Source organism: Poecilia formosa, unplaced genomic scaffold (assembly GCF_000485575.1).
Source record: "Poecilia formosa unplaced genomic scaffold, Poecilia_formosa-5.1.2 Scaffold52, whole genome shotgun sequence".
Taxonomy (NCBI): Eukaryota; Metazoa; Chordata; class Actinopteri; order Cyprinodontiformes; family Poeciliidae; genus Poecilia; species Poecilia formosa.
The window spans coordinates 200,851-227,024 of NW_006799991.1; the positions used below are offsets into that span (position 1 = coordinate 200,851).

General features: G+C 39.1%; 2 protein-coding genes across 3 annotated transcripts in view; both read right to left on the reverse strand.

The window, feature by feature from the left end:
• Positions 1-26,174, reverse strand: part of agbl4 (AGBL carboxypeptidase 4) — a 303,338-nt gene that overhangs the window by 67,235 nt on the left and 209,929 nt on the right. The window lies entirely within an intron of this gene.
• bend5 (BEN domain containing 5) lies at positions 193-16,744 on the reverse strand. 2 transcript variants are annotated; one of them, XM_007552648.2, is made up of 6 exons: positions 16,205-16,744; positions 15,133-15,263; positions 12,860-13,355; positions 10,344-10,492; positions 6,580-6,793; positions 193-6,302 (listed from the first exon to the last, which is right to left on the reverse strand). In XM_007552648.2, exons 1-6 carry the CDS (start codon positions 16,386-16,388, stop codon positions 6,106-6,108), a joined length of 1,371 nt encoding a protein of 456 aa, XP_007552710.1. In that variant the 5' UTR covers positions 16,389-16,744; the 3' UTR covers positions 193-6,105. The 2 variants fall into 2 exon arrangements, with proteins under 2 accessions (XP_007552710.1, XP_007552711.1); XM_007552649.2 differs by lacking the exon at positions 16,205-16,744 and adding an exon at positions 16,024-16,172.

The following is a 26,174-nucleotide window of genomic DNA, read 5'->3' on the forward strand; positions in this document are numbered from 1 at the left end:
TGGCCCTATGATTAATTGTTGCCTCTATTCTATTTGCAGTAGAACAAAGCAGGAATGAAAAAGAATAAATTTAACTTTAGTAACATTTTAAGCTAAATAATTGTACCATTAACAGAACAACAGGCAAAACAAGCCTAAACTCTGTGGCAGGAAATGAAGCACACAAAAAGCAAGACGAGAGGTTTGTGCTGATAGAATAAAAGTCTTGATTTATTTCTGTTTATCTATACATTTAAACAGGTGTTCCTGAATGCAGCAAGAGAAAAAACACAGAACAGGATGCTAAGCGTCAAAGAGTTGCTCGCATAGCAGAGGTGTGGCCGGTTTAGCGAAGACATGTACACTATCGTTTATATCTATAAGATTTCCTGTAAATGTGGTTTGCCACTGGGAGGCTACAATAGGGTAGAGGAAGTGTTTACTGTAAGAGTTTTGAGATATTTTTTTTCACATTATTATACCAACAATAAATACTCCATAAAGTAGAAACCCTGTCTTTCCCCAACTACAACTGCAATGCATTAAATTCTACAGATAGGTATACCAAGCAGCCCTGTGTAGCTCAGTTTAATTCAAATTAAAGAGCTTAAACGTAATAATAGTTCAGTACAGATTTGTCATATCGCCATTGTCCTATTTGACTCAATCTCAAGGCTGTGCAGACACATTCAGTTCTCTCCTGCTCTTTACCTCGGTGGTTGGCCCTCCATCCCAACAGTGATGTGGTACCAGGTTAGTTATTCTACACCTGCATAGGAACTACAAACACAACTCTCCCTGGGCTCAACTCTCCCCGCAGGCCGGAGGAAAGCTCACTGTTAACCGTAATAAAACAGTCCAAAGAATGGCTTAAAAGTGCTTCCTTGAAAACCAGCTGCTGTGTCTAAGAACACGCGTTACTCACAGTAGAAGAGGCGTCAGCATGACAAAGTTAAGTTTAAGAAGACAGAAACCAAACGTGTACTAACGTGTCTCAAACACTTTTGGCGCAGAAAACAAACACTGAAGCGCAGCGGGTCGGGGGAGAAGGGGGGGAAACAGGATATAAGAGGATGTAAAGCACTTTCTGCGAAGAGAAGATCCAGAGATATAAAACTGAAGGAAAGCATTTACAAAGATACACAGAGAAATACAGAGAAAGTGAAGGAAAAAAAATCAACCGTTATGACTGACAAAGTAAACAAAACAAGTGTGATAAAGCCCCATTTATGTTTTTCTTTACACATTCCTAATTCCTGCTTATATGGGTGTGGTAAAAACCTTTAATACAAATGGACCCTGATGCACAATGCAAGGTTGACCCAAGTGGAATATGGTTTTGCCGAGGGCCTTTGCTACTGTAACGCACACTGCTCCCTTAACCATGTACCATCTACTGTATGAAGATAACCTGATCTAACCAGTAAAAATGCATATTTCTGGAAAAAAAAAACAAAAAAAAAACGCACGTCAACAAAAGGAAACTGACAGAAGCAGATGCACCCACTTAAAATGAACAACTTCTGAGGTACTTCTGAAACTGAGAATATTACTACTATCTACAATATTTGGATGGATAGCATATATTTTTGATACAGTAATAGCAGGGTTACCAGCCTTGCAAAAACATTTTGGCTTCAGGATTTTGATTAGTTGAGGGGATAGCGGCGGTTAACACACCTGAATAACACAGAGCCGTATGACAATTAAAAACATAGAAAAACAGCACCATTTGAGGTCCGGTAGATCAGTTTTTGTTTTTCTCAAACCGTTTGCTGGTAGCACCGTCAACCAGTAAAAATCTCAGATTGCAATACAGAGACAGAACACAACCATCGATCAACTGCACAACATAGCAAAGAGCAAAGATTTATATCCATATATATATATATATATATATATATTCAGAGACAACCCCCTCACACAGAAACCCCCTTTACAGCAGCATCTTTAAGCGGATAAGAAAACGGATTTTGCTTAAGAATGATATTTGTGTATTGAGGTGTTTTATACGCTGTACATGTTGAGAGTCACCAGCTATACCTTTTCCTATAGATTTCTTTGTTTTTTTAATAATATACACACATATAGTATACATTTACTGACAAACACCAGAGTAACAATGAGGTAGGACGGTGAAGTTGGATGAAGTAGAACCGGTTTGTGGATCGTATACAAAGTTACTGATACCTTTAAGAAAAATATATGCTTAACAATGTATATCTTTGTATTTTTTTTTTGTTTTGTTTTATATTGTATCTGAGGCTCAAACAGTAATATGTCTGGTTAACAGTATGGCTCTGCAAACTGCAAGATATCCATCTTGCTCAACAGAGTGAAGCTTAAAAACCCGGATCACTCTTTCCTCAATCGAACTATGAAAAAGTAAAACAAAGCCCCATCGTTTTGAGAAGCTCCTGACGGGTATTCACAGCGTAAGCCATAAAGCAGGTGAGTAAGGAACAAGAAGTGGCACAAGAAGAGGATCATATCCAGCAGGTTTCCTTCCTACAACTGCTGCTATGGTGGTGTGTTGTGTTACAGAGTCAAACTGGCCTAAAATAGCCACGACTCTCTATTCCAGGTTGTGTAATATGCACGGTGCGTTTACGAGTCGGCTGCCAAAACTTCTGGTACTCTATTGTCAGATTGGCCGTGTCATCGCAGATTAGGCTAAATCTGCGATGGTACAGCTTTCATCCACTGAAGATGGTTTTAGTTAAGGGATTATAGGTTTTAATCTCTCTCCAGGAAACCAGACTTTCAAAACGATGATGTAATAGCTCTATAAATGCTCTCTTTAAGCATCGTTACAACCACGCCCTCTTTTGGCATCGAACAACAAAGAAACACAAACACAGTACACAACAACGCATCTGAATTTCAGTAAGGTGGCTTTGCACAGCAGAAAGCTTTCTTTTTTTTTTGTTCCTTTTAAATTGCAAGTATTTTCAATACACGTTCCAACATGTGAACCGCATCTTACTTTGTACATAGAATAAAACAAAACAAAAAAGGGGACTCTGGTTTACAAAAAAAAACAAAAAAAAACAAACAGACAATCGTCACCATTGCGTGACTTTGTTATTCACTAAGCCCCAATACCTTTGCATGGGCCTTTTTTTTGTGCAAACCCAGCTGATTCCTCAGTCTGCATCCAACTTTTATCAGCTTCATCATTTAGTCCTCACAGTTACAACTCAGTTGTAAAAAATACTCCATTGGAACTCTATATAAGTAATATTTGTACATGTGAACAGCATGTAGATGTGTTAAGCTAAAGCACGATTTCCAGTCATCTTAAACATGTCAAAGGTCAAGTATTTAAACTGGACATTGCTGTTTTAAACCAACTTATTTGTTGCTTGGCAGTCTGCCAAGGTCGCGGCTTAATATCCAGTAGGAAATAATGGAGTAGCTGATTCCAGTCTCAACGTCATTTTTTACGAATCTGCAGACCTAATAAATCTTACAACTAAACGTTGAACTTACCAAGCTTATTATGGGGCGATAGCTTTGCCAGAGTCATTCCAATAACTCAATTTTGTTTTAATGATATGAAATAGAAACCAAAATGTCATAAGGTGCTTCATGAGAATAAAAAATGACAGTCAGGCCCAAACATAAAACTATCATGACAAACAATGGTTTAAAATGGAAGAAATTGCAGTAAAATTTAAAGTGCATTCAATGTAAAACATATGAGCTGATAATTACTGCATCTTGATATTTAAGAGCCCGACAGTTTAAGAATAGAGATTTTCACTGATTTAAAGTGAGAGTTACCAAATATCACAATGTTGTTCTAATCTATAGGCTCTGAAATAAACCCGTTCTCCGTCTTGTTCCTATGGGATAACTTTGGCTATGAATGAGGTGGATTTGTTTTCTGTTGGTAGACTCAACTGATCAACATTTGGATACAACAACTAGCTTAAAGCCAATGAATCATATAAAAAACAAAGTAAAAAAAAAAAAAAAAAAAAAACAGGAAACAGATGGATACGAAACACAACATAGAAAACACTGCATCAAATATGATCAGAACCTTTAAACTGTGATACGACTAACCAAAATATGTCACCAAATTTGGTGGCAAACATATGCATCTGTTTCTATGCCATTTGGAGCATAAAGTAGCTTAACGAAAGGCTGATATGAAGTTGTGATATGACACAAACCAAGACAGACAAACGGTAAAAACGAGAAAAAAAATGGGGAGAAATAAACTGAGAGACATCCAGGAATTACGAGTGTGAAGAGGATGAAGGTTTGATGGGCAGCTCTGCAGCAGATTCACAGTTAGCCACAGCTAGGTCACAGTTGAGATTTCAATCTGCAGCATTTAGTTCCAGCCTGCAGACAGCCACACAAACCGTTTCAGATCAAAACAATATAACAGGAGAGAAAAATCCTATATATTTATATATATATATAAACATACACGATAAAAGAACATTTGAAAACTTTTGATGGCATAGCTCAGAGGAAATTGTCACTGGAGCAACCTTACTATTTTCCCCAGTGGTGTGACTAAAAAGAAGAAAGGGTTAGGATGGGATTCAGCAGGGCCAGACAACCTTAAAAAAACAAAACAAAAAAAAAAAAACAAAAGAAAGAAAGAAAAGCAAAATAGTGCCTCAGACAGCTTTACCCACAGCTTTCACAACAAGATGACCTGGACTGCGCAGAGCTGTGCTCTGACTTTCACCTGGCCGCTAGTCTGGTTCACCTCAATCGAATGGTGCAAACCACACATAATAATAGTACCTGGCCAACTCTTACATTCTCACGGCAAAGTGCAGGTGAAGCTTCATCACTTCAGCTCACAAAACATTTACAATCACAGCTTACTTTTAAAATAAAAAAAAATAAAAACCCAGAGACATATATGTCCCTGGAGATTGCCGAATCCATTTAAGGCCTTTCAAGGCATCAACATGCCTGTACCGCAACGACTCTAGACTCAAGTTTATTCAAATGACTAAGACTGACGCAGAAATATTGGCGATGCACCAATAAACAGGTGAAGAATCAGAATTGATCACTTTTTATTTAACCCTAAAGTTAAATACTGAAAAATCTGATTTTTTTTTTTGCTTGTTCATTAAGTTTACCCAAACTAAAAACTCTGATTTTGGCCTACAAATGCATCACCCCAACATCGGCTTCTTTGGTTCAGTTTGAATTTATTTAAAATCATACGGAGAGTAGGGGAATATGACAAGCTTAAATGGGAAAAAAAAACCTGACATTTTTAGTTGGATTCAAAACAATTATCTCTGTCAAAGAACCTGCAGCTCGATGTTTTCTCTACTATGTTTTGGAAAACGGGTAAACTAAAATTGGTGTTGGGTGAGAAAAAATCTGACTGGTGCATCTCTTAAATATATTTCAATCCTTTCATGTCCTCATACGTTAGTTAACATGTAAGGTTAAAAAAAAAAAGAAGTAAAATGTAGCTTTACTGACTCAGAGGTTGGAGTCATTCTTTCCAACAACCCTCTCTAAGCCCTCTTCTCATGAGCAGATGTGTTAAAGGAGTTAAGAGACAGCACACATTCAAAGGTAATCTCTTGGAGCAAACCGTCATATGGCTGTTACTAATTAAGACTTGTGCATTCGAGACCCTGACGTCCCATTCTTTGCATTTCGTACCGACACTCCGGTCCCCAACAGTATAAGACCCGGCGTTAGCAAGCATCGTCAATTACACAGCATCAGAAGACTCTACCTACAGGAATAATCTCTTACTTTTTAAAAGTTCCAGGACTCAAAATGATGTTCTGACACAGAACAATAAATTAAACTATCACATCTAATCTCGCTCTCTCGACACATATGCACACACCTCCATTCCAATGCATTGGTAAAGCTTATAAAAAAATCCACTCACTCCAACTCACGTCAAACTATTTTGTGTGCTGGTGGGTAAAGCTGCCTGGCAGCCAATAAAAGAAATGATAAACGTGACGCTCGACCTATAGGGAGATGGGATAGGACCTGTGTGAAAGAAATATGACAGCTTCTGGAACAGTGACAGCAGTCCCCAACCCTCCCATAGCAAGTCCCCTAAACATCCTGCGGACCACGCGGGGCAGAAGGCGCTGATGTGACAGTTGATCACTATATGCCATCGTAGGTGAAGTTCTCCATCTTAACCGTCTGTCTGATTAGCAGCTTGGACTCCCGTCGCTCCTCGTTCTTGATGGACTTGTTGATGTCCATGATCTTTTCACAGATATATTTGTTCACTTTGGACAATCTCTGCGTGATCTCAGCGCTGTCGGCCGTTTCTTGAGACACTCGGTCGTAGAGACACTCTGGGGAAGGAGCGAGTAAAGCGGGTCAGTGCATCCGATGAGAAGACCCTCATCTTATTTTTTAATGTCTGCTAAATACGTACTCATCTATTTACTTTAAAAACGAAATTCAAAGTTCAGACTTTAACTGTGCGACAGACTGGCGACCTGTCCAGGATGTACCCCGCCTCTCGCCCGGAACGTTAGCTGGAGATAGGCACCAGCACCCCTCCCGACCCCACTGAGGGACAAGGGTGTTCAGAAAATGGATGGATGGATGGACTTTAACTGAGCTTACCTCTGACTATTTTCAGCTTGCTGGGAGACAGTGGAGGTTTGGGCAGGGCGTCTTTCTTCTTTTTAGTGGCCACACCTGTGACACTACGGTTTTTAAGGGTTTCAGTACCCCAAATCATTACAGCGAGGTTCTTTGTGAACTTTGAATCTCCTTGGGTCCTCTGAAGCTGGTGCCATTTCTCCTCCTCCACCCAGATCCCACCCCCCAGATGTACCTGGAGACAACATATGTAAAAAGCGGATTTTAAGTAAACACTGAATGAATGTCGTCATTGGCAGCAGCAATTACAGTCATGCTGGGTTTGTTTTTGGTGAACGGGAGAATTAAAAACAGCAAACGCACAATTATGATGCACTTTTTAAAAGGTTCAAGCAAAGCATTCATGCATTTTCACTGGAGAGAAAAGGATACAAAAACATGTTACAGATAAACATCTAAAAAGTGTGAAGTGCATTAGTTTTCAGCCCCCGTTACTCCAATAACCCGAAATAAATTTGCTGCTACCAACAGCTCTCAAAAAGCACTTAATCAGTAAAAAAGCTGCTCTATGGAGATTTCAGAGGTTTGCTGGGATAAATAAACACAGACGGGTCAGGGTGAATTTAAACAGAGCTAAGCTGTAAATCATATCAAATCTTTGATTCTCATGAAACAAGGTGGTGGCAGCATCTTGCTATGGCGGGTATCTTTCTTTAGCATGGACATGAACGCTAGTCACAGTTGATGGGAAAATGGATGGTATAAAGTACAGAGCAATTCTGGAAGAAAACATGTTAGAGGCTGGAAAAGAATGGAGACTGGGGCAGACTACCACAAATACTGTACACCAAATCTACAGGAAGATGGTGTAAAACTCCAAACCTACACCAGTTTACAAATCTGTTGAAAAGACTCGTTTGCAGCTGCATAAAATCTGATCCGCCTGAGCTTGAAATTTTCTGTGAATATTTGCACCAGCTTTTCTTCAAGATAAAAAGTTGCTTATAGAAAGTATTGACTCAGAGAGCCTGAATAAATATTGGATTTTTGTTTGGAAAATGTGTTGTAAACTTAGTATCAGTTTATCTTCAATTCATAGCAATGTACTATTTCGTTTTAATCCATTATAAACATCTTAGTGCAGAGTTATGACATAAATAAATGTCCAATGGTTTGAATACTTGAAGCTGCTTTATGCTAACGATCATTGTGCCAACACATGTTGTTATGCCTATTTGCAGCAGAAAGCCATGTGACCCCAACATTGCAGTTCCTATAAAGACATCACTTCATTTTTCCCCCTCACTTCAGTCTAGTAATGATTTTTACCTTTCTTTGAAATGAAAAGAAAATGCTGCAACAGCCATTGACAGACCCCATATGTTTTAAAATAAATGCCACTTCCAAGTATTTCTTCAGACTGAGAAACTGAGAAGGCTGGATGTGTGACCAATTTAAAATCTATAAGGGTTTGGTATCAGCTCAGGTTACAGCATTAAACAAGATGGACCAGTGAAGCAGCGATGATAAGTGTGTTGTCCTGTTGTTGGCCCAACACTCGTTTGTAATTCTTCGAGTGGCACTAATCCCAGTAAGAGAAATCAGCCCTGAAGAATCCTGGAGAGCAGAGTCTGAGCTGATGTTGAAACGCCGGCCTCAAATAAATCCACTGTGATACAGTCCAGCTTCCAGAGTATCAGCAACTTGATGTATTTTATGACATGCCTCTCGTATCGAAGGCTAGTTATGGTTTTAAAGAGTAATAGTTTGGTTAAAACTATGGGGTACTTGTAAACAATAAGTCCAACCTACAAATAAATACATTTAAACTTGTAACACATGCACCTCATCTGTTATATGTTGCCAAATTTAAAACCTATTGCTGTCATCCCGATACATAGTTGGGTACAACTGCTACTTCTGTTTAATGTACAATCAAAACGACTTTAAATGTATTAGCTCATTGTTATCTGCACGCGGTAACGTGCGGATTAAACCAAACAGTGAATCAAAAACTTCACCTTTACAATTACACTATAAACCATTTGAGCCCCGCACAAAACTTGAATTAGGAACAGTGAACAACAACATCAAGTCAATGCTAAATGCTTTAAGAGTTCTGCTACTTGATCTGTGCAGCACTAAAGTTGCTGTGGGTAATGCAGACCAGACTGCTTTAAAGGGAGGCCAATTTCACCTGCTATAAAGTAAACAAACTCAGGTCAGAGGTCGCAGCTTTGATTACCTACAATATCACTTAGCCTGTCGCGCTCCACACAATGCGAGTGAACGTCGAATAAATCACTGCAAAACGGCAAAAGCCGATTGCCAGGCCCGGGTGACTGACTTGGTCTTAAAGGTGAGCTAATGCAGCAGGGGGCAAATGTGTGTCTGTTTTCCTTCTCCATTCTCTTATCACTGTAAAGTCTTTAGGCCAGAGTCCAAAAAGCTTTTCCCGGTGAGGCTAATGTGCTTCAGGCTGCAAGCCAGCAGACTAGCTTTTTACTGGCCTTAAGTTAGACAAGCCCGTTTTCATCCTCCCAGGCCTTTTGCTCTCGTTTATCTCTTTCTCACCATCTACCCCTCCTCCTTTCCTTTCCTAACCTCCCTTTGCACTCTCACTAGGCCTAACCTGTCAGTCACTTTAAAGTCTTCTCGTGCAAATAATTAATATGGGTTCCCTGATGTAGGAGCGTTCTAATTTGCAAGTGTTCTTCACGCTTGAAGTGGCCACGGACCCAAGAGCTTGTAGTGCCCCCCTCGTGCTTCCCCTCCCCATCATCAGAGACGGGGCGGCTGGTTGAGTTACAGCAGTGGGGGGAAGTAAAGAACCCTAACAGGCTAATAAACACTGATGATGTTGGCTGGGCTTGCAGGAACAATAATAATCTTCTCAACCTTGTTTACCTGCTAGGACAGGGCAGCAAAGGGGAAAGGACTGATCAGCGACGACAGCATGTTGCACAGTTTGTGGTTGTTAACAGGGAATGCAGCGTTTCCTGCAGAAATCAGCCCGCTTTTTACGGTCACGCACAAGCAAATGGGCAAGAATACCAAATCAAGAAGGTGAAAGTTGTTAGGGGTAGTTAGAGTCATGTTCAACTTTTGCGGCAAACAAACCACGGCTTCACTGAAGTCAGACTTTTGGAGTGCCAAAGTTGTCCAGATGGAAACTAAAACTGAATAAATCAACCTAAAAAAAAAGAGTTTATTCACAATTAATAAAATTTAAAACTAGAAATTGGATCTTAAGCTAATTAAAGTCTGAATAATCCTATTCATTCAGTATTTCTTAAGTAATCTTATGGATAATTTTCTGCAGGGTTCCACGTAACTTTGGTGCATAACATCTAAATTCATACCAGCAGAGTTAAGTCCACTTCAGACCAAGTAGCTTCACTAGAGTCATATCAGCTTCAGCCTCTGGCTTCGACTGGTTAAATTCATGAGTGACACGCACATACATTTACAATACATCACAAATATGAAATATTTAATACATATGATAAATTAAATAATTTATGCAAGTATATTCTTATTCAGATGGGTTTAATTATCTCACTGAAAAACACATCACTGCTTGTACAACGTCTTCCTCGTTCCAAGTTATGAATGTAGGAGACCAGTGACCAGACAACTAAAAACAAGAAGTTTTACACAGAACATTCTAATTCCTTGTAAAAGATTAGATTAATTTATGATTAGATGGAAACATAAATCTTTACAGGTGGCACCAAGGTAACGATTAAAGTGCTGAAATAAATTTCTGGCCCAGTCAGACTCACCTTCCCATCGTTGCAGGTGTACACCGTTCTGGGTGAGGGCGAGTAGCTTGAACTTGTGTTAGCTTCTTCCCTGCACGTCTCCTGGGCCTCAACTATAGGTTCGACCACTTCAGCCTTGATTGTCTGAGTGCCATTGTCGTGCATAGGCTCTAGGAGACAAAGGTGACATTCAACACCACAGAGACAATCACTGGATCTTCATTTCCAGCCATCAGCCATTTCCTGGTGGTTAAGTAAATATGAAGAAAGAAGTTTTGGTGCAGCTGGAACGGCGCGTTTTGTTTGTTTGTTTCCTGTTCTTGTTCTGGGCTACCCCGTGGCCTGACACAGTAGCTAAGCTGTGCTGGTAGCTGGCCATGCTAAGCTCCAGTGCAGCTGATGAGTTTTAATATCAGTCAATGATGCACTTTATTCCTGGACCGACAGATTCCCAGGGCGCTCTAATCTGTAGCCGAACCATTAGATGGTCCAACCAGCTTCTGTTTGCATCTGCAGGGAGTCTAATCTAGACACCAGCTTAGCTTTGCACGCTGCTTTATGATACCACTAATACTCCCAAGTACATTTTAAAATCTTTTGGTGCAAGTCTTATCTTACAAAAATATTTCACTTAAAACTTAAAGAAGTGCCCTGTGCAGGCTTGTGATAATTGAAGCAAATAAAATCTATTTGAAACAACTATTTTTTAAGTTCGTTTTTCACTCAGCTAAATGTCACGCACAGGTAAATAACAAATATTAAAACTTAAGTGAATCAACTTATTGAAGTCTCAGCTCGACAACTACGGGACTCTTGATGAATGTTTTGTAACAAAACAAAATACAAATTATGTTTTTTATAAAGTATTTTAAATAGATGAGTGCTGCTTTTCAGTAATTTCACAACAGCCAGTTCTTACTTTCCATGTCTTAACACATTGTCACGGTGAGAGCAGGCCCTTCAACAACCTGAAGTGGTTTTGACAAAAAAATACTTGCAGCTAAAACTAATTTTTCAAACCAGAATTAGATTTAACGTGATCTTAATTTGACCGACATGTTTTCTTTCTGACTGGAAATAATGTAGATTTTCATTCAAATGTAGTATTACAATATGCAGTAAATTACAGCAAGACTTAATTTATAAAAAAAAAAGAGAGCATGGCTGAAAGTATTCATAGCCACTGCACATTGCGAGTGTGTGTGAAAATGTTCTTCACAACTGAATAGTCTTTGTTGTTCTAAAGCTCAGTAATTACACGGCATTTTAGGAACAGCTGTTTTCTTCAAACAGCATTTCTCTGCAGTGGCTCAGTGAGGACCTGTGGCTGCTCACAACTCAAAGGACTGTGTATGTACAGAGGCCACAGCGTTAAAAAAATGACCACCCTGCATCACCATCACAGGCCTCCAGAAGGATGTGGGCCAAAGCATCTCAAAAAACAGACACCTAGCAGATACTGTATGCTGTACAGTATCTGTCCACAGCGACAGACCAAACACGATCCTGGTTCTCTGAGAGAGCAACACAAAACTTTTTTTTTTTTTTTTTTATAGTCAGATGAAGCAAAAATATTATTGTCTGTGCACGATAATGTAGCCTTGACAAAGGAGAAGCAATCAAACCCAAGAAACAAGCTTGGTGGTGGGAACACAAAAAAACGTTGAGTGTGTTTTTCAGCAAATGGAAATCTAACCAAAGTAAAACATCATAAAAAGGAAGACTACAACAACATCATCATCATCATCATCATCATCAGCTGGCCTGCAAAGAAACTTTGTCTTGGTGACCCAAAACACAAAACTTAAGTGGTGAAGAAACTGTTAGCTGAGGAAAAAGTATTAACGATTCCAATAAGGAAAACGTGAAAGGCACTAAAGATTAGAGACCTGGAGCTCATTGAGAAAGATTAATGGTCAAAGATAATAATGGAGACCTGCAGAAAGATGGTCAGTAATTAGGGCATTTAGTTAATTTAATGGCTAATAAAGGCTTTTCCAGTGATTATTGCGAAGGGTATGAATACATGGCATTTTTAGTTAGAAAATAAATTATTCTTTCCACAGTGATACCCCAGGTGCATCATCTTGTCAGAGATGTCCATCTTCTATCCAATCAGAAAATAACGTATTGCTAGACTAAAAGTAACCACATGTTTATCAAAATAGAATCCAAAATCCATTCATTTTTGGGATATAAAGAACTGGTCCTCCATAAATAACTTGTTAATGCTCTTCTCTTTGTGCTATCGTATAATTTATTTTTAATTCCCCAAGTCAAGTTGAAAACCTGTCATCAATGTAGCAGACTGCCAGTACCTTCCTGCAGAACAAACCAAACTGCACACCCATCCATCATCTGCCTTAAAAGTCAGAATTAGCTTCTCAACACAAACTAAGAATGCGTTCGTCTGAGTTTGACAAACATTTTCCAATAAGAGCTACGTTAAACTTTTCTGACAAAACCATAAATCGTCAGAGTACCACATGTTGTGGATGGACGGCTGTGTGTCCGAGTGCATGCTCTTGTTTTCTCACCGCTGCCGAGTCTCATGAGGAGCACGTCCTGCAACCTCCTGTTGAAGTCCCTCAGTTCTTTGACTTCAGTCAACAAGCTGCCGTATTCCTTCAGCTTCTTGGCCTGCTGCACCAGCTGCCTGCGGGTTCTCTCCAGCTCCTGCTGCAGTCTCCTCATCTCCTCCTCCTGCTGCCTGTAGCTGTGAACCAGCTCCTCGTACAGAACCCTCGGAACGACTGCCGCCACCACCTCCGACACGCAATGCGTGTCCACCTCCAAATGTTGCTGCTGCTGGTGATGATGGTGATGGTGATGATGATGATGTTGCCGATGCTCTGCCTCCATTTCTTCCTCTTCGTCATCTGCGTCCTCTCCCTCCTCGGCCAGCCGGTCCTCATCCAAGTCCTCTTCGCCTTCCATATAGGAGTTGGCAGCGTTTCGTTCCAGGCGAGCCACTACTGCGGCGAGGCTCTTGGAGGAGTTAGAGAGGGGCTTTCCATGGTCTTGAGACAGGGCCTACACGAAATAGCAGGTCAGAAAAGGCATGGGACAGATACAGGGCATTTCAACTGCGACCAAAAGCAAACCGAGCATGAGAGGTATGAAACTGTAATGACACAAGCGCAATCCTAAACCTCAAACAGAGGTCATGTCCGATATAAGAACTGGGTTATACTAGAGGTGGATGACTTCAGAAAATCCCGACTGCAATATATTTGTTTTGTATTTTGATTATCCAGATTTTTCTTCCTCCTGTGCATTTTCCATCACCATTTTGTCCCCACTGATCTCCCTGTGCTTTAGCATCCTTATCACTCAGCTACATACCAGGTGTTTATAGTCAAAATCCAAAATACTTTATTGATCCCAAAGGGAAATTAAATGTTTTTGTAACTCAAAATTCTTCAAAGAGTTATTGCAGATTGTGCGATGGCTGTGGGCAGGAAAAGAAAGACCTCCTGTAGCGGTTTGTATTGCAGTGAATTTGAAGAAGCCTCTGACTAAAGATACTCTGTGTCAGGGCTGTAACGATTTCTCGAATGATTCAAGTACCTCGATTACTAAAATTCCTCTAGGAAAATGTATCTACCTCGGAGCTTCGTTAAATTATGTCTTATTATTTAGCGCAGAGAGCGAGAGACGATTACTCGATTAATCGTAAAAATGATCTATAGAGTACTCGATTACTAAAATATTCTTTTACAAAAGCTCTGCTCTGTTTTTCTAAGACAGTCTCATAAAGAGGGTGGTCAGGGTTGTCCATACTTTTCTTGATTTTATGTAAAATCCTTTGCTGCATCATCATCTCCAGAGGTTCCAGAGTCACCAGAACAGAACCAGCTTTCTTTATCAGGTTGTTGAGCCTTTTAGATCCCTGGCTCTGATGCTTCCACCTCAACAGATGACTGCAGAAGAGATGATGCTCTCAACAACAGACTTGCAGAAGATATGCAGCATCTTGCTGCAAACCTTAAAGGACCTTAGCTTCCTCAAGAAGTCCAGTAGGTAACATGAGAATTTTTTTTTTTTTTTCATAAAGTGCCTTAAGATGATATTTGTTGAGAATCTCCACTTTTCCAAAATACCAGAATTGAAACATTTCTTAAAAAAAAAAAAAAAATCTTAGCCAATAAAAACTGCATATTGCATATTTTATGCTCTCAATATCCAATGTGGTCAAGCCTAGAAACATAAAATACTTTTGTGAAGTTAAGGTTTTAATGTAATTTAAAACATAGGACGTATAGGAAAAATGACAAATCCACATCAGCCTATACAGAGACATGGGAGAGCCTGCAATCTGTTTGTTTTGACTGCAGATCTCAGTAGGACCAGAGGAGAGGAGTCACCGAGTTCTGTGATGAGCCGCTCAGCGGATTTGCCGGTGAAAGGGCAGCTGTCCAGAGTGCTGAATTTGTGTTAATCCACCATATGGTAAAAATAGCGTAGGGGATTTTGGATGTCAGCCAAGTTTATGGAAATGTAATATTAAATCATCAAAACACAAATGGAAGAAAGACATATGGCAATGTCAAATATGTAAACATCAGGCATGACTTAAAAACTGATTAGGTGAAGAGTGATAATTAACTAGAATCTGACTAAATAATAGTTCTCATATTTCATTATCTTAATGCTTTAAGACTTATAGGTTTATACTGGAAGTGCGTAATAAGGACAAAACTATATGCTCTCGTTTCTAATAAATCACCTGGTATAAATACATGAATTATTCATCTACAAAAACATTTGATGCAATGCAAATCAGCCAGTTTATACAGGTTTTGCCTACCTTTTTATGCCTCAGGGGTAATCTCTCTTCTCCGAAATTGTTCTCGATAGACTTTCCTGAATTCCTGATTGACATCTTGGGAATTTTCATCTTCTTTTGGATTATACTGTCTTCAAATTCTTCTACTGTATCTGCAATGTCGTTTAGAAAAGTTGCATATATTTACAATGAAAGTAGTCTATCAAAAAAAATAAAAATAATCCCAACGTTGCTTTGTCCCCTTATTTTGACCTCACAAAACAAACTTCAGCGGTATACAGGGGAAGCTTTTCGGTGGACTGCGGTATGAGCTTTGACATTGTTCTCATCTCGTAGCCCATGCAGTTCACTTTCAGGATTAAGGACGCAGCTAAACTTCTAATGCAAAAGAAAAAAACGACTGTGTGTAAATATCATTTTACTAGAGCAGGATAACGTTTCGCTTGTACTGCTCTCACGTTATCATTATGTTTCCAAACTGACAGGACTTTGTCATGCTGACTGATGGATAGACGTGTCACACGGAAATGACTGCAGCACCGCACAAAGCCACAGCAGCTAACAGGCTAACCGCATCACAAAAGCTTTCGGGCTTTCACAAATCCACACGGGAACTCTCATAAAATGACAGATGAATGAATGCGTTCATAATATGGTGATAATACCATGTCCGCTTTCATTCGGCGTCTCCTAGTTAGCATGCTAGCGTAAGCTAGCAGAGTTAGCTTCCTGGTGTAAACAATTGCTTTGGCTAGACGGCGTTGAAGAACACCCACATAAACCACTAATTATCATTTACAGAAGAAGAACAGATTAACAACAGAACGAGGGGCTACACGAATAAAAACCTGCAAAGCACCGACAAGCTATCACAGCCTCCTGAAGTTAGCAAACATTACTAGCATGTCTTACTAGCTAGAGCGGAGGACGTTGTTGTTGCTGTCAGATTCCAGCTGATCACGTTCTGACGGATCCACCGAAAACACTCGCTTTGACAGCTCTGCCACCCACACGCACGACATCGTTAGTTGTTCCGTCAGATAAAACGAGCATTAAACCCGATGTCGTCCGGGTGTCAGGAGGAGTAACTTACCTGCAAGGGCAAGGATCTGTGCTTCGCACGGCTGGCCTGCGCAGCCATTCTCCTCAGTTCTGTGAACCAGATACACCTTCTGATTATCAAAATCTGTTCTGTGCAGAGGTCTGAAATCTTCGATGGTTGAAACGGGTAACGCGTAGCACATATCGTCTTCAAAGAACCTAACAAAAGCATACATTATTTAGTTCTCTTTGGTCCTGCACTTTGGATATGGTTGACAGTTTTCCTCACAAAGTATTAAAAAAAAAATACACTCATGGGGGGTTGGGGATGGTGTCGGCGCTCGGCTACTCTTGCCTGGTCCACATCACCAGGGTAGATCAAGGCAAAAGTAGTAGACATACCTTTAATCTTAGAGAACCTTTATATGTTTGTTGTGTTCGCTAATTCTAGGATTCCCACAAATATTTCTTTCAAAACGACATCATTTTCTAGGATAAAGTATGAGATTCTCACCATATTATAACATGAGGTAAAAATGCCACTATTTTTTATTTCCAAATACCAAATTGTAATTGTAGTACAAGCCGTTTCCTTTTATCTTGTAAAACTTGGACAAAATTTAAATTAATAAAATTGTTATATTATGTTTCAAAATATTTGAAGATTACCACAGGGAAAAAAAAATCCTCTCCAATTTATTATTTAACCACAAAACAAATAATGATGGACAGAAAAGATCAAGTAAAACATATCTAATGAGTTTGGATGAGGAGAATTATTTCACTTTTTATGTTTTTATTGCATGTGAGGTGAGACAAAAAAAATACACACAAGGTGGAGTAAAATAAATGAATAAATAAATAAATAAATAAATAAATAAATAAAGCATATTTTAGTGACACTCTGTTTTACTAAGAAACAACTTATTTTAATAGCTTTAATTTGTAAAAGCTATTAATTTTTCTTTTAAAATTAATTTCTAAAAGAAAAGAAAATGTTGCTTTTTTGTCTTCATTCATTTCTGATGTTTCTGATGAGAACATTTATTACCAAAAATGTCCACACTTTTAATTTTATCTGAAAACATAAAAATAAAAAATAAAAAATGACCCAACAGCTACAAAATAAGCGCTAATCACAGAAATTTTAAAGTGCTTATTCACCAGAATACTATGGATTTGTAAGTAAGCCATTGTGTTTACCCAACATCAAATGGGGGAAAGAGAAGCAGTGCAACACTTTATGAAAAATCCAGCATTAGAAAACACCATTGACAGAATATGTTTTATTAATTACTATTATTATTATTATTATTATTATTATTATTATTATCTTGTTTACACCTAGATAATGGTGAACAGATGATGGCTACTCAGATTCCAAGTTGACCTTTAATTTGGGGCTGTTTTACTGCTTCATTTTGCTTAGACATTATCCAGGGGTGGGCAACTCCAGGCCTCCGGTCTCCTGCAACTTTTAGATGCGTCTCAACTTCAACACACCCGAGTCAAATAATGAGGTCGCTAGCAGGACTCTGGAGAACTAGACTACACTTAGAAGGTGATTCAGCTGTTGGATTCAAATGTGTTAGACCAGGGAGACATCTAAGAGTTGCAGGACACCAGCTATTGAGGACATGGATTGCCCACCCCTGTTATAAACCCTTTAAAGAAAAATTAGAACCAGACTTTGTTTTTGTTTTGTTTTGTTTTCTTAATCAAATACAGATAGTAAAAAGTCACAAAAGTTTTTATGTTTTGTTTCCCAACTAAAGTGGACCCAGTTTAAGAACTGCAGACATGTCCAATAAGTACGAAGCAATAAAAGTAGTAAAATGACTCTTTTTATTTTTATATAACTGCATTTGTCTGCAGGTTTTCAGCATAATGATCAATGAACCCATGTGGGTTAAACTTAGACTTGTATAGAAATGCACATTTGAATTTTTTTAGATAATACAATGAGCAATAATTTTAGGAAATACAAACATATAATTATGTTAAACATATAATTAACTTTTGCTAGTTTTAGTTATGGACATAAAAATGCTCAAATATAATTCCAAGCTTTTCCAAACGGCAGAAACCCCATGATTTAGAACCAATTGTGGTGCTGCGTACGAAACCAGCTGAAATTTTGATAAAATGTCCTCTCTAAACACATCAAACAATTGTAGTGATCAGAGAGGACATTTGAAACTCAGGAGTCATTCAAAATAATCTCTCTGGACACCAATTACCTCTCAGTTTGTCTTGTAAGGGAACCATGTGATGGAACTTCAGTGAGAAAAGTTCCCAGCATGATCGCCTGCCCAGTTAGATGTGATCGGTCCCTATGTTCATTCATGTGGCCCCTGCTCCTCATCTGTCCCTTGTATCACACGCAAAACACTTAAAGACAGCTGACAGAAATGAACTCTTTGTTACTGTAAGACAGCCAGGTGGTTTCTACAACAGGATGGATTTCTCTCAGTTGTTACTCTAATAGAGGGCACCACAGTCGATAAATGACACTAACAATTTCGTTCTGCTTCGGCTGCTGTAATTGAAAAGCAACTGATGCAGAACAATATAGAGGTTTTTTTTTCTGCCTTTCTCTGATATGCGTTTTGTGGTTTCAGGCATTTATTCAGTTATGATTATTCCACTTTCAAATGCCAACTTCCTCGTGATGTTTGTTCACTGTGCTGTGTAACAGGTCCAAGAGTCAGATGTACAAGAGAGTTTCAAAAACAAAACCAAAATGTTGATTTAATTACTCTAAATGTGTTATTTATTTATGCAGTTTAGGTTGTGTTGAGCAGTGGTCTTTTAGTTGAAGTTATAGAACTGAACACATTCAATTACAATCACAGAAAGTGTATATATTTATTTTTTGTATTTTTCATATAGTGTTAACGAACTGAGAGGTCCTCCTTCATACGACTCCAGGTTTATTGAATAATTTTTACTCGACATCTAGAACTGCAAGAAAACAACATTTCATACAATTTTGCAGAAATTAGGGAGCCTTTTGGTGTTTATGAAGATAAAATAATAAAAACGTTTTTAATGTCACTCTACAGAAGCAAGACTTCCTGTAAGTACAACAAAATTACAAACGCTACGTTAAATGGTAAACAGCTTGTATAGCGCTTTATTTTTTTTATCAAGTCCAAAGGACCTCAAATCACTTTACACTGCATTCAGTCACTCACACACACAGTCACATGCTGAATCAAGGGTAGAAAGGGTGAAATTTGAAATTCAACCCAATCTAAACGGACCAAGTAATGTGAGTTATGCAGCATATTCAACGATAAGATAATAACAAACATAATGTAAATGTGAATTTATTTGGTGAGAGGTCTGGGCATGGGGGCATTTTTGAATGTCCTCCTCCACTTGTTGACTATTTTACATACAGTGGAATCACTGATTTTAAATTATTTAAAATCTTCAGTCCCCTTAACAAGCCCACAAGCTGATTCAGTTTTCTTCACGAAAGAGTTAAACAGCCGATTAGATACCCTGAAGTTCACTCTCACTTCGACACTCAGTAGCACACCAACCAAAATGTAGTCATCAAAAGTGGGGCTGTCCAAGGTATTCCTTGTCATTTTATTTACTTATATTTCACAAAATTTTCTTTGAAAGGTTTTGTTCAGTTTATGTATATATATATATAACACACAAGCTGTCATAGGGTGTCCTAATTTTTGAGCGATTAATACTTCCCGCATTTGGTTATTTAGAAGATTTTCATCAAATGGAAGTTGCATTCCCTGCCAAAATGAAAGACACTCAAAATGTCAGATGCTGTGTGCTCTTTTTGTGTTGTGCGTTTGTTTTTCTCCATTACGTGAATTAAATCCACAGCTGCTATTCATTTACTAAACCCCGAATGCTCCGTTTTCAATAATTAGTCATGCACAAAAAAAAAAAAAAAAAAAAAAAATCCACTCTTATTTTGTTCTAAAATATTGGCATGCTAATTAACCGATGATAAAGCTATTCATTAAAACGCGAGCAGCAACTAAAGATAAAAATTGAGCAGCCTTATCTGCGTGAGGAAGTTGATCGGCTGAAAGCTCGAGTCAGGACAGAAGCCAGACATCATGTCCTGTCTATTAGCTCCACACTGCCAGGCTCATCTATCTTTATTGGTCATCCATTAGCCTGCATTAAAGGGAGACATGGGATAATAGCAGTAATGATGCCGATGATGAAATTAGACACACGTCATCATTGCAGCCTTGCGACTGGAATCACAAAGAGTTCCCGCAGACAGACGGACAGATGGAACCGCAGCTGAAGTTAACAACGCCTGTATGCGTCGCATGAGAGACAAAAAAAAAACAACAGACAAATGAAGTGCAAGATAAAAATCTCAGATCTGCGTACAGTGCTTGAAAGAGAGCGTGAAGTGTACAACGTGAGAGAGCTGATGGAGAGAAAGCACCTGTTCCAGTCTGCAGACCGGACAGATGCCGGTACAGGTGGGTGCGTGAGGACTGTTGGCATGACAGGCACTCAGGCAGGCGGGTTGCAGACAGACCCAGCAGCGAGACAAAACCCATCATTTAATGACGAGGATGAGAGATCGAGCCGGGAGAACTTTCCCGACGGATCCTCCGAGTTTGCTGCAACGTGAAGACGTGCTTGTCTGGTTTCATGATGATGAGTTCACTTTCAGAATCCGTCACCACTGTTTACCATCCATTTTTCAGTTTTACTCAAAGGCATCCCAGACATTTTGCTTATTATGCCTCTTAATTAGCCACGGAGAAAGCATTCACCAATTTAAAAAGTGATAGTCCATGAAATGAACACCACTGCCTCACACGAGCACACCAGGCACTGCGGCGGCAGGGCCTGAAAACAAACCTTTGACTGAAACAGAGGCACAGACTCAGTGAATAAATCCTTCAATATGTATTTAGAAGAGCATCAGCACTGGCCCCTCTGCCATGCTGTGCACACTTAGTGATTCACCCCAGAGACATTGATCTTCTTCATAAGGGACATAATGACCACCAGAGAAATACTGATCATATTTCAGCACCAATCAATTCAGTTCATTAGGGCCGCTTTACCTCCTGCTACAGACCTGTATTGATCCCACCACTGTCACCAGACTGTTATTCTCTGCTAACTAGATAGAAAACTTGCAAAACTGTTATTTATGCAGTCAACAATCGACCACAGGAAACAGACAAGCATTAAACCTGTATAAAAAAAAAAAAACCCGGCTTCTTTGTGGTAAAATAACATCCATCTTTTTCCTTTCTACGTTTGCAACAAAAATGTCAAACAAATCACGAGAAGTTCGGAAAGTACCAAAGCTGCCACCAGGTTTTAGACAGAATTTTGTAAAAATCTTTCCCACCATCTCTTCTCTAACCTTCACTTATCTGGAAGCCAGGTGAGCTTGCAGCACATGTGGGCAGCTTTGGTGTGCTAGGGATGCTGCTCATCTTAATGGTGTTTTTTTCTTTTGTTTGTTCTTTTCTGCTACCTTTTCCTTTTTTCTCTTACTCCTTCCTCCAAGGAGGCTGTCAGACAGAGACGCCAGCAGCCAGAGACCTTCTCTTTTCCGCTGCCATTGCTGACAGCAGGGAGCCGCTGGGATTGGACCGGCGACCACAAAACGCGCGTCATCCAGAGGGGTAGCCAAGCTCAAAGGTGCGCAGCATCTGACAGATAATAGCGGATAAAATCGGGGCCAACCAGCAGCTTGCTTCTCACTGGGCTGATTGGAGATCTGTGTGGGCTAGGCTGGGTGGGGGATAGGATGATAAGGGGCGGGGGTAACACTGAGGGCCAATGTGATTTGAGAACTAACGGCCCGTATTTGACCACCATGCAAGCAGGAACACACACACACACACACACACAAACTGAAGTCAAGGACAGACAAGGTCTCTGATCTCAAATCCCTTCACAGAATCACTGCTTCAGCTTACGGTAGACTTGGAGGAGGTGAAGATTGATTCACCTGTACAGATTCACTTACACAGCGTGAATCTGTTGCGACTTCTGTGTCTAAGAAAAGCAAATCCATAGCCAACATTTGTTTTAAAAGTTTATTTCCCAGCCAAAAGTTTGGTTCCTCTCTTAAGCCTAAATGAATTGATAACTTTTTTTCTCAAATACAAAGCATATCCATACCCTTTATTGATAAAATATAATTTCTAAACGTTTCCAATCTTCACAGGGAATCCTAGCATCTTGTGAAAAGCAGGACAGCTGATGAAAAGAGCTTCGATGACATGACTGCAACGGAGACATCAACAGCCTTTTAATTATTTATTGTAAGTCCCATCATTATTGCAACAGTTGCCATCATTATGTTTTTGTAACACGATACAACTTAGTTTTCCACACGGGCCACAAACTTTAGTCCTGAACTCATCAGAACAGACCAATGTCTTTTGTTGAGTGCCCAGCATGGCATGTGGGAAAGTACAAGTTTTCTTTTATTTTTTTTAAGCTCTTTCCATGACAATTGCTTTCATCTTGCAATTTTCTCATAAAACACAGTTGTCTAATAGTGCTCCTGTAAAGATATTTCTCACCTGAGCTGTGGATATCTCCAGAGTTACTGCAGGCATCTGGATACTTTTCTGATTTCTATTGGTCTATCGGTTTAGGTGGAAACTTATTTCTTGGTAGGTTTTTCCATAATTTGTTCATTTTGAAATGATAAAATGAGCTGAGTTTAATAAGGTACTCACTGGTTTGGGTATTGTTAACCTAACAGTGATTTAAACTTCTCCACATCTTTGTTTCTGATCTCTCTGCTCTCTGAAGAAAAAAACAAAAACAAAAAAAGCAGAATTCATCCTCAGATCATTCACACACATGTGGACTATTTTTTGCTAATTAGCTGATTTCTGCAGCAACTTAGTTGCACTGAATATTATTTAGAGGTATCACAGTAAGGAGGTCAGGAAAGAAATACACTGTGCATTGTCTAAAGTTTGATTAGGAAAAAAATAAAGTAATTAGCCATTTTCCCTCTAACACCAGCTTTTGAAAACAACTGGTCTATCATTCAAAATTTCTCTGAGGCACACTAAAGTTTTTGACTTGAATGTGACACAATATGCTGTAGTGTAAAGGGTATGAATTGAATGCACAGTGTGTCACAAGCCATGCATCTCCTTTGGTGTATTATGCATCATTGTTATGTCAGCTGCAGCAGTTGTAAGGCCCGAGGCACAAAGCTTTTACAACTGTGCCTCCTTTTCTCTGCCGCAGAAACATGTCCAGTAAAAAAATGTTTCCAAAAACAGCACAAAATTCAAACACAAGGAATAACTGGACAGTAAAAAAACAACATATACATCTGTATCATTCCTTTGTCTCCAACAGAGGTCAGTACAAAGTCATTCAGACACAAACAAGACAGCAAGAAGACATGGAGTGCTGAAGAATGTCCAGGAGTGAAGGGACTAAAATAGATGCTGTGGAGGTGGTTTTCTGTCTGCTATTAATTTGTCGAAGATAAAGTCTGACCTGGCTGCCCACAGAAAGTCAGTTAGATTTGTTAATATCCTGATGATTATTAATTTTCTTTTGAGGATGTGTACCCAGATCTAATAGTGATTGAGGAACATAGAATGAAAAGCTTCAGGTCAGGTAGACTTTGTGTTTAGCTGCAGATACTCAAATCTAATTATGGAGAGAAGAACCCCTCCCCCCCCCAAATCTGAAGCATTTAATTTCTTCAGAAAACTGACACATTTCCCCTAAAGTTTGTACTGAGTTTTCCTTCACAGAAAAAAAAAAAAAGTTTGTTAGCCAAGTGCCCAGATGTTGTGATAATTAGCATCCTAGGGCCTCCAGAGCTAAGATGATGCAAAAGGCTGCAAATATTGATCCAGGAGCTGTTAGGACTGACATTGTACCTCTACACACACACATTCAAGAGTTCAAAAAAACCCAATCCTTCAGCCGTAACACAGAGACCAAGTGGCATCAACCTCTATTATCTAGTCCCTATGCTGCTAACACAAAAGGCTCCCTGGAACAAAAATCCAATCAGTCCTCTCTTGGAGGATTTTCTCCACAGCAGTGCTTAGCAACACTGGTGGCTCTGCTGGTGACAAAGAAATAATCTCAGAGCCCACAGCCGGCACACAGACTGTTTACTGCCTCCATCACATCGTCCTTTTAGAAAGAGGACGAACAGTCTGCGCCTCTAAAGTATATTGTCATTTCAGTGTCCTCTCAGTTAAACGCTCTCTGCCTCTCTCTCCCCCTTTTATGCATGGAAAAGCATGAAACACATGGCCGGCTGTGTGTACAGTCCGTGAAATTACCACATTTGCAACACAGGGAATATTTACTTTAAGTATTATGAATATAGGCTTGACAAAAAAGAACCATCAGGCATATAGACGGGTGACAGGTGTTAAATAATTGTTTGAAAATAAATATTTTCAGCAGTCTGTTGCCTCCAACACCCCCGCCCTGTCCTCCCCCTCTCCTCTCTGACTCCTATCTCTCGCAGTACTCCATTCTTTGGTAAATTATCACACTCGTTCTCCATTCATTAGCATGCTGCTGCTTATTTAGCTACGCTGTTGAGAAAGCTTCAACAGAATCAACTGGAAAATACTCAATATGAGGCGGGCAGCGCACACCCGTCTCCCATCCTCTGCCCCCACCCTCCCATCTATCCATCTTTTGTATTTTTTTTATGTTTTTTTTTTTTTTTTAACTACATCAAAATGGAAGCATGGTTCCCTATAATGAGGAGGAGGGAGATAAAATATGCAAATTTACCAAGAAAGGATATAATTAGGGCAAGTAATGGGAAGTGTTGTTTTCACAGCTGTTCGTTTACACAAAAGGCTGATAGCTATTTTTCATATAAATACTTTCATTCTTGGCTTAATAGCTATCCACATCTCTACATGTGTACAAAAGGGAAACAAAACAGCATCTATAACGACCATGCAGAGATTATTCCTCAGCTAGGTTCTGTAAACCAGGAGGTGAACATCAAAAAAGTCTGAATCTACTAAAATAGTGTTTGGATATGATCAATTTTAGGTTGATCATCTTCAATTGGGGCATATCTGATATGCGTCTAGTTCGTTGAAGACCATATGCAAGTTAATTAAATATTAAATGTTAAATCAAATAAATATATTTTATCATAAAAATATATTTTAAAATCTAAACTTCTAACCATTTTTCAGTCATTGTTTTCCATCATAAGACCCCGTTTCACACTGACTGCTCTCTCACACAGTGTGACATCATATCTGCCCCAAACATTAGTGACTGCTCGGTGCAGGAAGGCAAGAAAAGAAACATTAAGAATGCTATTATTGAATTACAGGTCAAAAATAAAAATGCACTTGGAAGCAAAATTATATATATATAAAAAAACTGATTTCAAACTAGCCACAAAATAATATATAAAGTAAATATGGAAAAAATCCACATTATATGGCAAGGGCGGGTTAAAAAGTGCAATAAAAGTGCAACTTCTCCATCAAGATCTTTGCTTTTTTTTTTTTTTTTACTTTAAAATGTGTTTTTACAAAAAGGTGTGTAAATGAATAGGAAATGGAAGCTTAATGAATAAATGTATGTTTTTCCCCGCCATTTTATCTAAACTCAAAGGGGAATTGGTCTGGCTGATAAAGATCAGCTGATTAAAGTCTAGACAACAACAAAAAAAAAGCCTCTAACTCACAAGGGGGTTACTTTCCATTTATCTGCAGGAAGAAGAAACAAAGATTAATGCACTGACACAGGCATCTTTTTCTATCAAAGTAAAGTTAATAATGACACCAACTTGAAGAGTCTGTGTTTCAGAGGGTAATACAAGCAGCTCCTGCAGATACAATGACACAAACCTTAATGCAATTAGCACAGACAAAGAAATGAACATCCTGTGAAAAGCAATGGTGCTACTCTAACTAGGACAAACGTAAACTTATAACCTTGTGTGTTTTTGTTTGGCTGATCATTTTATCCAAGAGTGATAGAAAGATATTGGCGGAGAAATTATTTAAAACTAT

Excerpts from the sequence above, each read along its gene's own strand:
- bend5 (XM_007552648.2), bottom strand. The coding sequence starts at position 16,388 with ATGTATGCTTTTGTTAGGTTCTTTGAAGACGATATGTGCTACGCGTTA. Across the intron at positions 10,493-12,859 it reads CCTCATGAGACTCGGCAGCG|AGCCTATGCACGACAATGGC; the intron begins GTGAGAAAACAA and ends TTTGTCTCCTAG. Across the intron at positions 6,303-6,579 it reads CAAGCTGAAAATAGTCAGAG|AGTGTCTCTACGACCGAGTG; the intron begins GTAAGCTCAGTT and ends CTCCTTCCCCAG.